Genomic DNA, 14,076 nt, shown 5'->3' on the forward strand with positions numbered 1-14,076 from the left:
CACATGCGCTGCGTATTATTTGATTAAATAACATTGGTATCTTTGTTCGTCAGCCAGGGCAAATAATTACTCAAGTGCAACTAGCAAAGTTATGTGCAATATTATTGCGTTGCAGCAACTTATAGTGGTATAAAGACTCATGAAAGATTACATTAGTGTAAGCACAATTAGACAAATATTGCAAGTGTTAACCTAGCTGGAAGTGTAAAATCTGGAGTTTGACACCAAACTGGGAATTAGTAAATATTTACAACCTCAAAAAAAGGTAAACACTAGATAGACTGGTTATGCAACATTTGTAACACTTTTAGACTTATTATGAATTGATACGACAAAATGTATGACTTTTTGCCAGTTAAAAACATTCATAAAATGTGAAAGCAAAAATTAATTGTGTTGTTTAGTTTCTGTTTGACAAAACCTATTCGCAACATGCTACAACATTGCAATGAATGTGATTTCTACCTTTAATAAACAACAAAGTATATACAGAGTTTCAGAAATGAAATGCAACTAAATTATAAAACATTGCATGAATGATGAATTGCATTTTTATACAGTATTTGTGTACAACTATAGCAAAAAAATAATTGCAACTAGACTAGTTTTACTGTCCAAAAGTTCAAATATACAGTGATAAGCAGATAAAGTTGGACAAAAGTGGTATATTTAGTAATATTATTTGAATTAACTCATTGATACATAAGCATACGATAAAACAAAAAGCTTTTTTAATAATAAAGTTATTTTTACAGTTATGATAGTGTTAGCTTTTACCGAAATGTCTGAAAAGAAATACAACAACTTTATCAAATGTAATGACTTTAATACTTTTATAGAAATTGCTGAAAAAAAACTCTGTGTTGTGCTCCAAAGCTACCTGTGTTACTTTACCAGTAACAATTTTGATATCAAAACGTTAAAAACATGAACTTAATTTCGAATAACTGAGTAACATGAAAAATGAACATGCTCCGAATGCTCAAACATGCAACATGAAAGGCAGAAACATGCATTGAGGATAGGTTTATCATCACAGCACCAGCCCAGAACCTCTCGACTTGCATCAATACCTGACGAGTCATCGTAGATTTCAACACGGAACGATTTTGAAACATTTCCCGCTGCGTTGGTCGCCGTACATCGATAAATCCCAGCGTCGTCCAAATTGGCACGGTCGATGCGCAAAAACGTAGAACTTACGGCAAAGTGTTTAGACCGTTCTAACAAGCGATCGTCGCGCCAAAATCGTACCGCCGGTTTTGGTTTTCCTTTTACGGGGCAATTGATTTTGAATCTATTTCCAGCCCTTATTCTTAGGCTTCCCGAAGTGGCACTCTGTTTGAACTCTGGTGCGTTGAGCTCTAGTTGTTATTAGAGGTTTAAAGAAAAGGTTTTAGAGCGAATAAAGAAGAAGCAACCACTAAAAACATGGAAGAAGCAATGCAATGTCGACAAAATCACTCACAAAAAACAAAGGTGTCATTAGTAGGACTAAAAGAACAGAAAAGAGAAAAGTTCTTTGTAAATATATAGTTACCTGAAGTTGAATTGTCATTATTGCCAGATTGGGGCAATGTCGTGGGAATCGAACAAACGCACTTCAGTGAAACTCCAATTAAAAATACTATACTTACGAGGTGCATATTAAGTGTTATAACATTTCTAAAAGAGCACACAAAAATATAGCATTTATGTAAGCATAAACAGTTGTTCTAGTTTTTAAACAGAAAACTTATAAAGTAAACTTATAGATGAGTATTAATTTATCAGTGCTTAATGACTTAATCATAGAAGTACTGTATAAATATTTATGTTTAATGTATAAACTTTGTTTAGAATTACCAGTGAAAAATCAGTACTAAAGTTCAAAAATTTAAGTAAACCTTATATGAAACATTTTATTATTAAATTATTAGGTTTAAAGTTTTCTAAAAGCATAGTTTAGCATGAATGTTCAAAGCATAAACTTTGTTCAGGTTTAACATTGAACAATCATTTTTAAAGTCCCGGTATGTATTATGTGATAACAGGAAACGTTGTAGCAATACAAAGTTCAATTGGACACAGTTTACACATTAAACAACTGCGAAAAAAACAGCATAACTCTGTCTATTTAACATATTCTGTATAATCATGCGGTTATTCCTAACAGCAATTTTTTGTTCATTGTAAGCCTGACTAAAATATGAATCCTCTTAATTCCTGAACTAAGGGATATATTTTCTTATCTATATTAACGTGAAAACTGCCCTAAGGGGTTGGGAAAATTTAAATTTTAACTAAAATAGTGTTGTAGTAACTATATGTTAATTGATTATGTAAAACCTGTTACAAAATATTACTGTATCTTTTGTAGTAAACCTTAATAATCAGTTAAAACTTATATAAATACTTTTTGCAAACGATAAAGGAAAGTGTAAAACCTGTATATCGTTTTATGTAGGACCTTTGCATTAAGAACCTCTGCATATGAACATGCTGATTTACATTTTAAAAACGACTTTAGATCTCCGTACTACTCAAAGCACATATAAGTTGTTCTACGGCGTAACTATGCCAAACTCTCACATTTATGCGGCCGTATTTTTTCTCACAAACAGATAAACAGCTTGAAATGTACAAAAAAACGGGAAACACATCCAATGCATAACCTTACTATGACTGAGTCGTTGATCGACTGAGATTGAAAAACGAAAAAATGTCTCTCTCCTGTAGTAAGCTTCACTGCGCATGCGCTCGCTCCTTTTTTCTCGCGGCCATTTTTTCTTTTTTGTTTGACTGGTTCCGGACAAAATAGACATAGGCTGTCCAACACGTTGACGTTATGTTCGTAGCCTATACCAGAGCTCCAAGCTCCGACGGTGCACCAAAATGTGCACGGGGGGCAGCAGTCGAAAAGATATACAAGAGTGCATGACAAACTTTAAATGTACCGTTAATATTTGACATATTTCATGACAAAGCAGCGCTTTGTTATTTTCTCAAGTTTGTTTGAATGCTGTTTTATGATGTGCAATAGTGCTTACAAGCAGCCTGCAGCCATAATCTAACCCTCACTGACAGTGTGTAAAACTTCGGAGCTTCGCTCGGTTTAGTGACATGATGATATTGATATTCACATGATTTTTCATATCGCTTTTTACCTCAGTTCACCTTTTAAGGAAACAGGGTGCATGAGATCGTCACAGCAACTTTAAGGGTTCACCAAACCAAAAAAGGTTGAAGAGCACTGGCCGATACCACATGTCTTTAGCAGTGTTGTAAACAAGTTTATTTCACAATCACTAAGGTCCCAGTCAAGTCACTTCTAAAATAACTTTATTCCAAGTTATTTTTTATATAATAAGTGCATTTGTCCAATTCGTTTGCTATCCAAGTTAAGTCCAGGTCATTTCCATAGCAAGTCAATTCCAATTCAAGTCAACGATTAAAAATTATCAAAAATACTTCATTTGTTATTCAGCCAATTGTCAAAAAATAGCCTGCTAAATTTGTTATACAGCCACTCGCATTTCACATAATAACTAGCATTCGCATAATTATATAGCTTGGTGTGAATAAACTAGCAAAAGTCAGCTCACCGACGGACACTTAGATGCAGTAATGCACATTTCTACTACGCAGTTTAAAGGCCGAATTTGGCAGACCAAGTAAATTTTAGGCACGGGAAGAAGGTATAAGATAAAAATTGGCACGTCGGCATGTTTGAGTTGGACAGTACAATGTTTTGCAAATTGAGCTTTGGTAATATCAATAAAAACTTCACATATCACAACCTCATGCGTCTAAGAATTAAAAATCTTGTAATTAAAAATCCTGTATAACACGTTATTCTTACTAAATATATTTGACCAATGTCGACCGTGAATTTAATAAAGCCTGTATTATACTACCGGTAGTGAATTAACTTATTTTTATAACTTTCTTTAATACGATACATTCTTAAATGAGGTGAAAGGGCGGACCTGGGCCACAATTACAGTAATTAACTAATATTAAGGGGTTATCTCCTTGTTGAATAATTACGCAGGTGCCTGTGTCTATTATATTATCGTGGAAATACAGAAAACGTGAATCGTCAATGCGAAACGAATAGATAAGCTTATATTTGATTTTAATAGAAGTTAGCAAGCGTCCTGGAAAAGTGGCACATTTGTTAATCATTGAAATGTATGATAGCCTAAAGGTTGTCTATATCAGCCCTTCGTATGACGAAGGCCACACAGAAAGTCACCTTTGATATGTAGGCCTACTTGGGTACACTATGACCGGATTTGTTATGTAGCTTGATAATGAAATGCAATGTCAAATGATCAAGTAAATTGACATCATCTTGATAAAGACGTTTCGATACGAACTTTTATCATCTTTAGTTATTGTTTTTACCAAGATGATGTCGATCAACACGACTTTCTGGCTTTGCGCTTCATTATTATCAAGCTACATCTTTGATATGGTTTTTGTTTGCGACCATACCCACAATCCAAAAGCCTATTGGGTCAATCTTAGAAGCCATACGAGTTGTTATAACTGTAACCATATTATTTACAAGTATATGCGCAAGTTTTGATCTGTGTTATCTGTGGGTATAAAATCTACTTCCTTATTTGCTTCCTATATAACAGGGATGGCGAACCTTTTCATGGCGCGGGTCACAAACGCAATCTCAATCCTTGCAAAATGCACAAGTGAGTCATTATATTGTAATATATTCTAATTTGATGCAAAACTTTGCTGCTGCGTCGTTGTAAGTGGTATTGTCTTGGGTTGGTAATTCAAGGTTTTTGGGCGATTTCCAAATTCGGATTCCCACGAATATTAAGAACCTAAATAGTTAACAAATGCTGCAGCATTTCTTATGGGATTACAGGAGTTCAGCAAAAAGCTTTTCAGCATGGTTTAACCAGGGTTTTTAGAATTTTTAGTCTGCGATTTCTTAAATTCCCCTTATCGCCACCTACGTTTTACAGCGATAAACGAAATGTTTTTAGTTTTCTTCTCTTCTGCACCCATTTGTTAAGGTGCAGTTAATCTACTAGGCCTAGTGGTCACCCTTAAAATAATTTTGCGCGACCCACAGATTGGGCAGCCCTAATTTAAACAGTATACTGCTTTTTAACGATTTTTTTGATATTTATCCTTTCCTGACAATGATTGACAACATTTCGATATTTCTAAAAAGGCAAGTGGGTCATTAAAAATCTGTGGTGGGTCACTTTGTGTCCCGCGGGTCAGTGGTTCGCCATCCCTGCTATGTAATGTAGCACTTTGTGGACATACTTTGACGAGTAAAAACTTCTTGCATATAAATGTTTAAATCAGTGCATATAAATGTGCAATCTGCGTCATTTGACAAACGCACACGGCGTTAGTTCTCAATTACAAACGGTTATATAGTGCAGTGTAAAAAAGTGAGCACAAGATATGCTGTAGGCTATTGGATATCAATACAACGATCGCCAATACAAAAACACAATACAAGCAGCAAAGTTAGCACGACAGAAAGCTGAATGCTGCATAACTATAATATATGTAAAAAAACATAACACATAGGCTGACTTAAGTTGACTTTTTTGCACGCCACACGAAAGACTTAACCTGAACAATCCTTTTTTTGTCACCTGATTTTGGTTATTTTTGGATATTATTTTGGTGTTACTTTAGTTGTTAAGAAATGTTTGTTATCAAAGGTTTTCATGTTTCTACATCAGGTTTTAGTGCATTTTGTACAAATTTTTGGTGATTCACACAAAGTTTTTTTTTTTATACAAGTTTTGGTGTTTTTTTATCAAAGTTTTGGTTTTCCAAACAAGGTTGATTTGCACACTTATTGCGGAAGGTGTTGTAAAACAGCTCTCCCCAACTGTTGGTTTAAGTTGCCGCTTGTGAGAGCATTGGTCAGCCGATCTGCAATCTCATGCCAAGTTTGACGATTTTTCTCCGACTCTGTTTGAATCACCGACACCAATCTATCAAGTAAGTTATTGAATCCTCCTAAACACATACAGTTAGCTTAAGTGAAACTATGACCACCTTCTCTGAAAACATTAGTTATATAGGTTGTCGAAATGTCGGAAATAAAAATTGCCGGAAGAGAATGTCAACAGTAGTCATCTTGTATTAACTTTAGTAGTGTACAAATTGTATAATTTTAAAAGCATTTTAAAATAAACTTTGGAGTAGAATGATTGGAGGTTGTAGTAAGACGTAGTCCGAATATCAAAACCTGGAAATGATGTTGAAAATAAATAAAGGGTTATTCGAAACGTTCAAAATGCTACCCACTTCTGTATGGGCTTACTACGTTTTGAAATAAGAACGTTAAAGACAGAAAATACTGCTTGTCGACAAAGCTCTGCTGACTCGTTCTTCAAATAGTAAGGTCAAACCAAAACATTTTGCTTTACTTAGGTATTCAACTTGTTTTACTTTTTTGAAGCTAAATATTTGAACTGCCAACAAATAAAAAGCATTAGTGAAAATTACTGCCTGCTTTGCTGCGATAAAACCTTTAAAAACTTTACTGTGTATAAAATTAAGATTTGCGAATTTATCTGTCTTAAGCGGGGGTTATATGATTCGAAGATATTTTTTGGTTTGTGTGGTACAGGGTCGGCAAGATTGTTTTCTAAAATAAATTCATAAAACAAAAAATACCTAAAAATCCTTCTTTTTTTGGTACAATAGTTGTGAAACTGAAATGGAGTGTAAACACATCCACAGATAAGGCACCGACGGGATTTTAATGTAAACATTTTTCTTTGGAAAAATTAGTTCTATTATTTAATCCCACCTAAGAATCAATTAGACTTTATGGACCCCCACAAACTAGCCCATCTCCAAGGGATCCATGGACCCCAGTTGAAGAAACCCTGGTGTAAATATATCTACAATCAGTATAAAAAAACAGGTAAAACCGGCTAAATAATATCACTTACCAGTACCACCTACAGACATTCCGTCTTCAGAAGTACTCACTTGCGGAGTTTTGTTTTCTGGAACGAATACTGAGTGTTAGTATTTGAGAGATATTACGAGACAAAATTGACTTCATTTTTGCGCTGTTTAGCAAAAGAGTTTTATAATCAACATTAAACTGTGAACGTTGTGCGTGCGTGACGTGTTCCTAACATGTGATTATCGTATACGTCATATGTGCGTAACGTGAACGTTGTGCGTGCGTGACGTGTGCGTTATATATGCGTAACGTGACCATTGCGCGTGCGTGACGTGTTCCTAACATGTGATCATCGTATGCGTCATATGTGCGTAACGTGAACGTTGCGCGTGCGTGACGTGTTCCTAGCATGTGATCATCGTATACGTCATGTGTGCGTAACGTGAAGGTTGCGCGTGCGTGATGTGTTCCTAACATGTGATCATCGTATACGTCATGTGTGCGTAACGTGAAGGTTGCGCGTGCGTGACGTGTTCCTAACATGTGATCATCGTATACGTCATGTGTGCGTAACGTGAAGGTTGCGCGTGCGTGACGTGTTCCTAACATGTGATCATCGTATACGTCATGTGTGCGTAACGTGAAGGTTGCGCGTGCGTGACGTGTTCCTAACATGTGATCATCGTAAACGTCATGTGTGCGTAACGTGAACTTTGCGCGTGCGTAACGTTCTATAACACGTGATCATCGTATACGTCATATGTGCGTAACGTGAACGTAAAGGTTTGTAATGCAATGCACCGGAAAGTGACATCCGACCCGACTTTGGCTGTTTTATTAATCGGCATGCCGCACTGTGAGATCAGCTTGTGAGCTGCGCGCTCTGGCGAAAAATAGCTATTTGTAAGGACTCAAGCATATTTTATTAAGTCACAGTTTTGAAATAAATGGACTTAAACGGACTTTAGCAATATGACCGAAGATAGAATAATATCATAGTCCAAGTGAAACAGAATTTGGAATAAAACCAAAATACAACTAATACATAATAGTAGGAATAAAGCACAGTTTATTTCAGTTTAATTGTGGCTGCATTAGGGGCGGATCTTTACTGTAGGTACCCAATGATAAAAAAACAGACCCAATCATTCACCGTAAATAACCCCGGAATATTTTAACAGTTAGCCATCCGTTTTACAACACATAATACTTGCCAAAACAGTAATTTAAAACTTTTTAACAAAAAAATTTGCAAATGATACGTTTGGTATCGAAAAAACATTTTTTAATTAGATCCTATGTCTTTAAAATGTGCTCTATGCCCAACTGATTTCCGAAAATTTGAATTTGTTAACAACTTTTTTATCCCCAATTTGTTCAACAAATTTATTTTTTAATTTTAAAAGTCGACAAAAAAATATCTCTTAAATTTAGTCCAATCAAACTATTTCCCCCAATTCCCTTTTTTCTTGCTCACAATTTTTTTCAGGTCCTATGTTTTTAATTTCAACCCTATAGCACCCACATATCCCGAAGATCCGCCCCAACCAGGGGTCCACAAGCCCCAATTAGTCTTCCATTCACACCTGGTAGCACAGTAAGCCAAGCACTCTTATGAGAGAAACCGATCATATTGCCAGCATGGCAAGTATACCACCCAGCATCGGCCAAACTCACGTTCTTCAAGGAGAGAGTCTGCATTTCTTCTTCTGTCGTATTCACACCGGCTTTCTGTTTGAGTGAGGAGGTTAGTTTGGTTCAATATTGAAGTTTTATGTCATTTTATAAAACAATTTTCTCGTAGCTGTTTCCATAAAAAAACGTTTCTAAACTTATAGCGGAATATCATCAAGTGATTCTAACACCACTCTTAACACACAACATATAATCCAACGCTTTGGAAATTTTCCGACCATGTATATTAATAATGTGGTTAAATATTTGTGTTTTTAGTTTCTTTTGCTTTTGTTCTGTTTGACCTTAACAGTACAGTTTTGTTATAACAAATTTTGTAGATCTATATAGTAAATGTATATACATACTATTTTAACAAGTTTTTAGCATAACACTTATACAACATTAAGCATAATATTGCAGCATAAACTGAACAGTGAAAACCAAAAACCAAAACATAACACAGGGCTGTACACCGCGTCATGTATGGCTACACCAATGGTTGTTAGTGGTGAAACGAGTTAAGTTAGGCGCGGTTAAAGTTAAGGGTGAAATCTCCGATTTGAGGCATTTGTCTAGTCCCATGCATTTCAAACCTGCCCCATGCTAAACACCACCGCACAATCAACCAATAAGAGTCACGACATCTAATAAACCTTGGATTTTGGGGGAAGAGCAACATAATTATTTGTGGGCGTTTGACATTGGCAAACAACTGCCAGCTATATTTAACTGGATATGTACAGTAACTATGGTGCATTTTGTTTCAATAAAGTATCGGACACAGACAAAGGAGAATCAAACGAACAGAAAAGACACCGCGGGCGCCGCGAGCACAATCAAAAGAGCAGATTTTTTAACAGTGGACAACAAATTAGTATCTTTTTAATTAAAAAACTAGTTTCATTTTGGAAACTAGTGTTGATTTATATTTAAAAAGTTGTTTGTTTCCATATAAAATTTGTTTTTATATACATAGGCGAAGAAAGGAAAAAGGGGCACCAAAAGAAAAAGTGGACAAACAACATAAAATACACCATAAAATTACCACAACAGATGTAATAACCTTTTTTTAAGCTCTAAATTTACGAACATTGAAGGTTTGTTTTGCTTACCCATAAAAATACAAGCTTTTTCAGTAGAAAGAGAGTGGCCCAAATAATAGATAAAAAAACTTAATTTTAAATTAAAATCAAAGGTAACCCTAAAATGTTCTATGAATTCTGTTACAAGCTAGTCCGTTTTTGTGACAAAATCAACGAAAAAAAGAGGAACGTTGCTGCAATTTGCTTTGTTGACGTCACAACAACAAGAGGAAGTAAAAAAAAGGCGGGAATAACTTGTTACGTGCATGTGACGATCTCGTGCGACACCTAGCAGACAGAAGGTCGTCTTTGCTGCGGTACCTTTAAAATCGCGACGTAAGAGATATTTGCCTTCGGGTTAGTTTTACTTCCATTCACTTCAATATGCTTGAGCCAATAAATGTGTGGATGCGTGTAGTTGTATACAATGCATCGGAAAGTGACATCCGACCCGACTTTGGCCGTTTTATTGGTCGGCATGCCGTACTGTAAGATGGGCTTGTGGGCTGCGCGCTCTGGCAAAACAGAAATGTTGTAAGAACTCAAGCATACTTTGGTTTACTCAGATTGAACTTTCGATTTATGTGTAACCAAAATCAATCTTGTTTCACAATTTGTTTTCATGCAGATTATTTAATAGGAAAGAAAATGATGATTAAATTGTGGTCGCAATACTTTGTTGACGAGTTTGTTCAGTTGCAATCTCATTCATAAACCTTTGCGTTCGGTAACCACAAGCAAATCTAAATTGGTTAATTAAATTATTTTTCTTGCCAAGTGATTTAATTTGGGAGTTCACATACTTTTACCAATCTTCAAATCTTGAAATACAAAGAATTTACTTGTTCGCAGTCATAAACAGTGAATATTCTACCGTTTTGCTTTCAAAATAGAAAACATTTTCTCAAAAGTAAAATGAGGTTGCCTAATTACCGGAGGCACAAAACACCAACGGATACGAAACATCAATTAAAAGTTACGGTGTATAAGACAGAAGAAAGCCAGCTGTGTTTTGCAAAGGCACACTGACTCGGAAGAAATTTGAGCATTTGTTGCTTCACTGGGGTTCCGGGCCTAATTGACGTGAACCAATCACAACATGACCCCGGAAAAGCTAAGCTCCTAAGCTCAATTTAACTGACGTGGGTTTATCTTGTGGTTAGTTTCGTAAATCCTGTAGCCGGAACAACCTACGCACTCAAAAAACTAAAAAATGTAGACAATTCAAGGAAAATCCGATATGCTTTACTTAAGGAAGTGGTAGCCATTAGGTTGTTATTCAAGATTGAAACAAAACACTAGTAAAAGATAGCAATTGTGTTAGGTTTAAATTAAGTGTTTCTTTTAAATAATGTTTGATAAAATTGTGTTATTTTTCTCAAATTTGCACATTGAACAATAACCTTGCTATATGTGAGTTTTATTTATTTTTAGTTCAATTATTGCTCATAATAACGGCGTGATTTTAACAAATCCAATAGTTTAACGTTTTATTTTATGACAAGGACGTGACTTGAAGTTGACTTGCTCTAAATATGACTTGACTGGGACTAGAAGGATTATATTTTAAGTGACTTAACTAGGACATTTAAAAATGACTTTTTTACAACTGTGGATATGATCACTTCGAATCAGACTTCGCCTTCAATGTTGTCAGACATCCTTATTTACAAGAATGTGTTTTATATGGGGTTATGTTGCGTAGTGGTTTTAGAAGTATCTCTCAATCATTTCTTAACTTATACGAAAAATGCATAGTGATAATAATTAATAGTTCGGTAACTGGCAACAACAATGGTTAATGTCAAATATCTGTCTGAAGCTGATAACCAATACCAAGGTACTGGTACTATTGGGTGATGTCTGTATCGATCCGAAACCAAAATAATTGTGCATTTTAGTCATTATCTGTAATCAAACGCAGAAATTTCTACCTTTAATGGCAAAGTTTTTAGGAAACCGGGGAAATTTTAACTGAAGGTAACAGTGTATATTAATTGTCGAAAATATCGGGTATTGGGTATCGAAAAGTATCGAAAAACCATAATATTAAGAAATGGGCTTCAAGTTTTAGAATCATCACTCATTTATTACCTACCTTCTACAATCAACTCATAAGTGTGATTGATAGACCCGTAGCTGTTCGTAATTACACATTTGTACATTCCCTCGTCTGATTTTACTGCATAGCTCAATCGAAGAAGCATCTTGTTTTGGCGTAACTGAAAAAGTATTTTTTAAAGATTAATATATTATGTAAAATTGTCCGGAGGTCGTGAGTTCGAACCTCAACATCACCACAGGCCTATTTTTTTATAGTGCCTTGCCTACACAAAATCCCTAATTGACCAACTGATTCGGTTAAGCTTTCCAACGCTTTCGGTGTATTGTGTAATAGTTGTTTTTTATTTTTAAATTTATTTTTTTGTAAAAACTCAGAATGAAACTCTAATGGTAACAATCGCATCCCACCTTTTTAAAGGTGATGCTTTGATTAACTTCTCAACAGATTAAATAAACATAATACAAATTCGTATTGACTTCATCAAGATGATTCCAATCTACTCAACTTATTAGTTTTGCTTTGCAATTCATTACCAAGCAGATCTGTGCATAGTGTACCCTTTTTTTGTATTTTTTACTTTATTTAATATACATTTTTTACTTATATAATATAAAATACCTTAAAACCACCAACTCTTGAGTTTCTTCTCATAAGGTTTCCATTCTTAAACCACTGGACATTAAGCGGTTGCGAACCATTCGCAATACATCTAAACGCCACTGTTGCTCCCGAAATAACTGCTTGCTGAGGCCGCCGCATCATTCCAGGCTTCGTCCAAATCGGAGCTAAAATTAAAAATTGAAATAAATACAATTTAAAATTGAAATAAAGTTAAATTAAAAAAAAACTCTTTAAATAAAAAAGTTGAAAATTTTTTCTAAAGGTGATGATAAAAAAATATTTTAAACTCAATAAATAATACATTTTTTGAATCGGTGTGAATGCATTTTATTCCTTCTATAAAAAAAAAAAAAGTAATAACTTATTCTAGTGGGGACCGATTATTTTTTTCTTTGAAAACAAAATCTTCCAATGGGGGCTGGTTACAACTTCCTAAATCAAAATATGAAAACATTCTTCCGACGGGAAGCAATGTTTAAACCGACGTTTCGGCAGCAGATACCAGCCCTGATGAGGTCAGCTGGTATCTTCCAACGTCGGTTTATACTTCGTTTACACCAGAAGAGCGATTTCTATCTATTGATATGTTGCCTGGTGGAGCGAATTCTACAGCACAATAATATTAAATCCTGGGTTTTAAACATTTTGTCCGGGTTTGTGACTGTATCTTGTTGGATACAGTTCATTCTGCGCATTATTTAGTTGCATTTCGAAGTAGAAAGTTTGTTTTACAATTACCTGAATTGGAGTGACTGTTCGTTGTAACAGAGTTCAGCAAAATACCGAACAAAACAAACAAAATCAACAACTTCATATCTTTGTTTTCATTCAATTCCTGACACAATACGTAAAAAAATTACAGCAAAATGTAGCCTACAAATATATTTCTGCAACAAAATTGAAATCTTTTAGTAATATTTTTTAAATAATAATATTTAGTTTTTCAAATGATCTTTTTTTGTCAAAAAATCAGCAATGGCATATTAAATAAAGAATAGGCAAAATAAATTTCATAGTTATGAATTTTAATATTTAGTCATAATTAGGATTGAAAATTAAGCGTGCAGAAAGTAACTAACATAGGATAAAACCTACAAGTCTACTTTTTTAAAAGATCCGTCAATCTATACCGCCAGTTATTTAAGAGTGGGAATTTTTATTTTCTTAAAAAATTGCTAAAAAACCTGGTCAACAAAGCACCTCGTGTAATAACAAAGATTTTTAATCAAAATTTTTGTAAATTACTCAGAGTAGCTTAAGCAATCCACCAAATAGACGTTTATCTAAATATAATGAAAAATTAATAATATTTTGCAATAATCTTCTTTAAAACATAAAGCCTGCAGAAAGTGACTTGGATATCATAATATACGAGTGTAATTCTCAGTCGACGAAAATTTCAACTAGAGCAGCGAATTTAAAATCTTTTGCGACTGATTTTATTCTTCAGCCCAACACTCGCGGGTAGGAAGCCAATACGTAGCTGTTTGTCGCTGTGCGTTTAACGTGCAACTGACAGAGTAACTTGCGAAAAAAAAGGTTTTGCGTACATTGCCTTCTTCTATTGCTCGCCCTTTTTCTCTTCTCTCGCGCAGTTCTCTTGCGCACGAATAAGTTGTAAATCACAACCACGTTTGGGTAATACTAATTTACGGAATGATGAATGGTCGGAAATGTCGGAACGCTCACTAATTTAACCGTTAAAACAATTATTAAACCAACGCACAATA

General features: G+C 34.8%; 2 protein-coding genes across 2 annotated transcripts in view; both read right to left on the reverse strand.

Moving 5' to 3' along the window:
* The window catches only part of LOC146165622 (fibroblast growth factor receptor-like), a 42,125-nt gene extending 40,465 nt beyond the window's left edge, over positions 1-1,660 (reverse strand). Inside the window, exons 1-2 of the mRNA XM_083381216.1 lie at positions 1,541-1,660; positions 1,074-1,364 (exon numbers count right to left, since the gene is read on the reverse strand). Of these exons, the coding sequence (XP_083237342.1) occupies positions 1,074-1,364; positions 1,541-1,646 (397 nt within the window). The 5' untranslated portion in view covers positions 1,647-1,660. The remainder of the gene's footprint in view (positions 1-1,073; positions 1,365-1,540) is intronic.
* Positions 1,661-4,183: 2,523 nt separating this feature from the next.
* Positions 4,184-13,224, reverse strand: LOC146165623 (fibroblast growth factor receptor 1-A-like). The gene is made up of 7 exons (XM_083382520.1): positions 13,085-13,224; positions 12,344-12,510; positions 11,759-11,882; positions 9,982-10,175; positions 8,488-8,632; positions 6,942-6,998; positions 4,184-5,997 (listed from the first exon to the last, which is right to left on the reverse strand). The coding sequence occupies exons 1-7, from the start codon at positions 13,158-13,160 to the stop codon at positions 5,831-5,833; spliced, it is 930 nt and encodes a 309-aa protein (XP_083238646.1). The 5' UTR covers positions 13,161-13,224; the 3' UTR covers positions 4,184-5,830.
* Between the last annotated feature and the right edge of the window lie 852 nt (positions 13,225-14,076).

Source organism: Ascidiella aspersa, chromosome 2, assembly GCF_963924565.1.
Source record: "Ascidiella aspersa chromosome 2, kaAscAspe10.2, whole genome shotgun sequence".
Lineage (NCBI taxonomy): Eukaryota > Metazoa > Chordata > Ascidiacea > Phlebobranchia > Ascidiidae > Ascidiella > Ascidiella aspersa.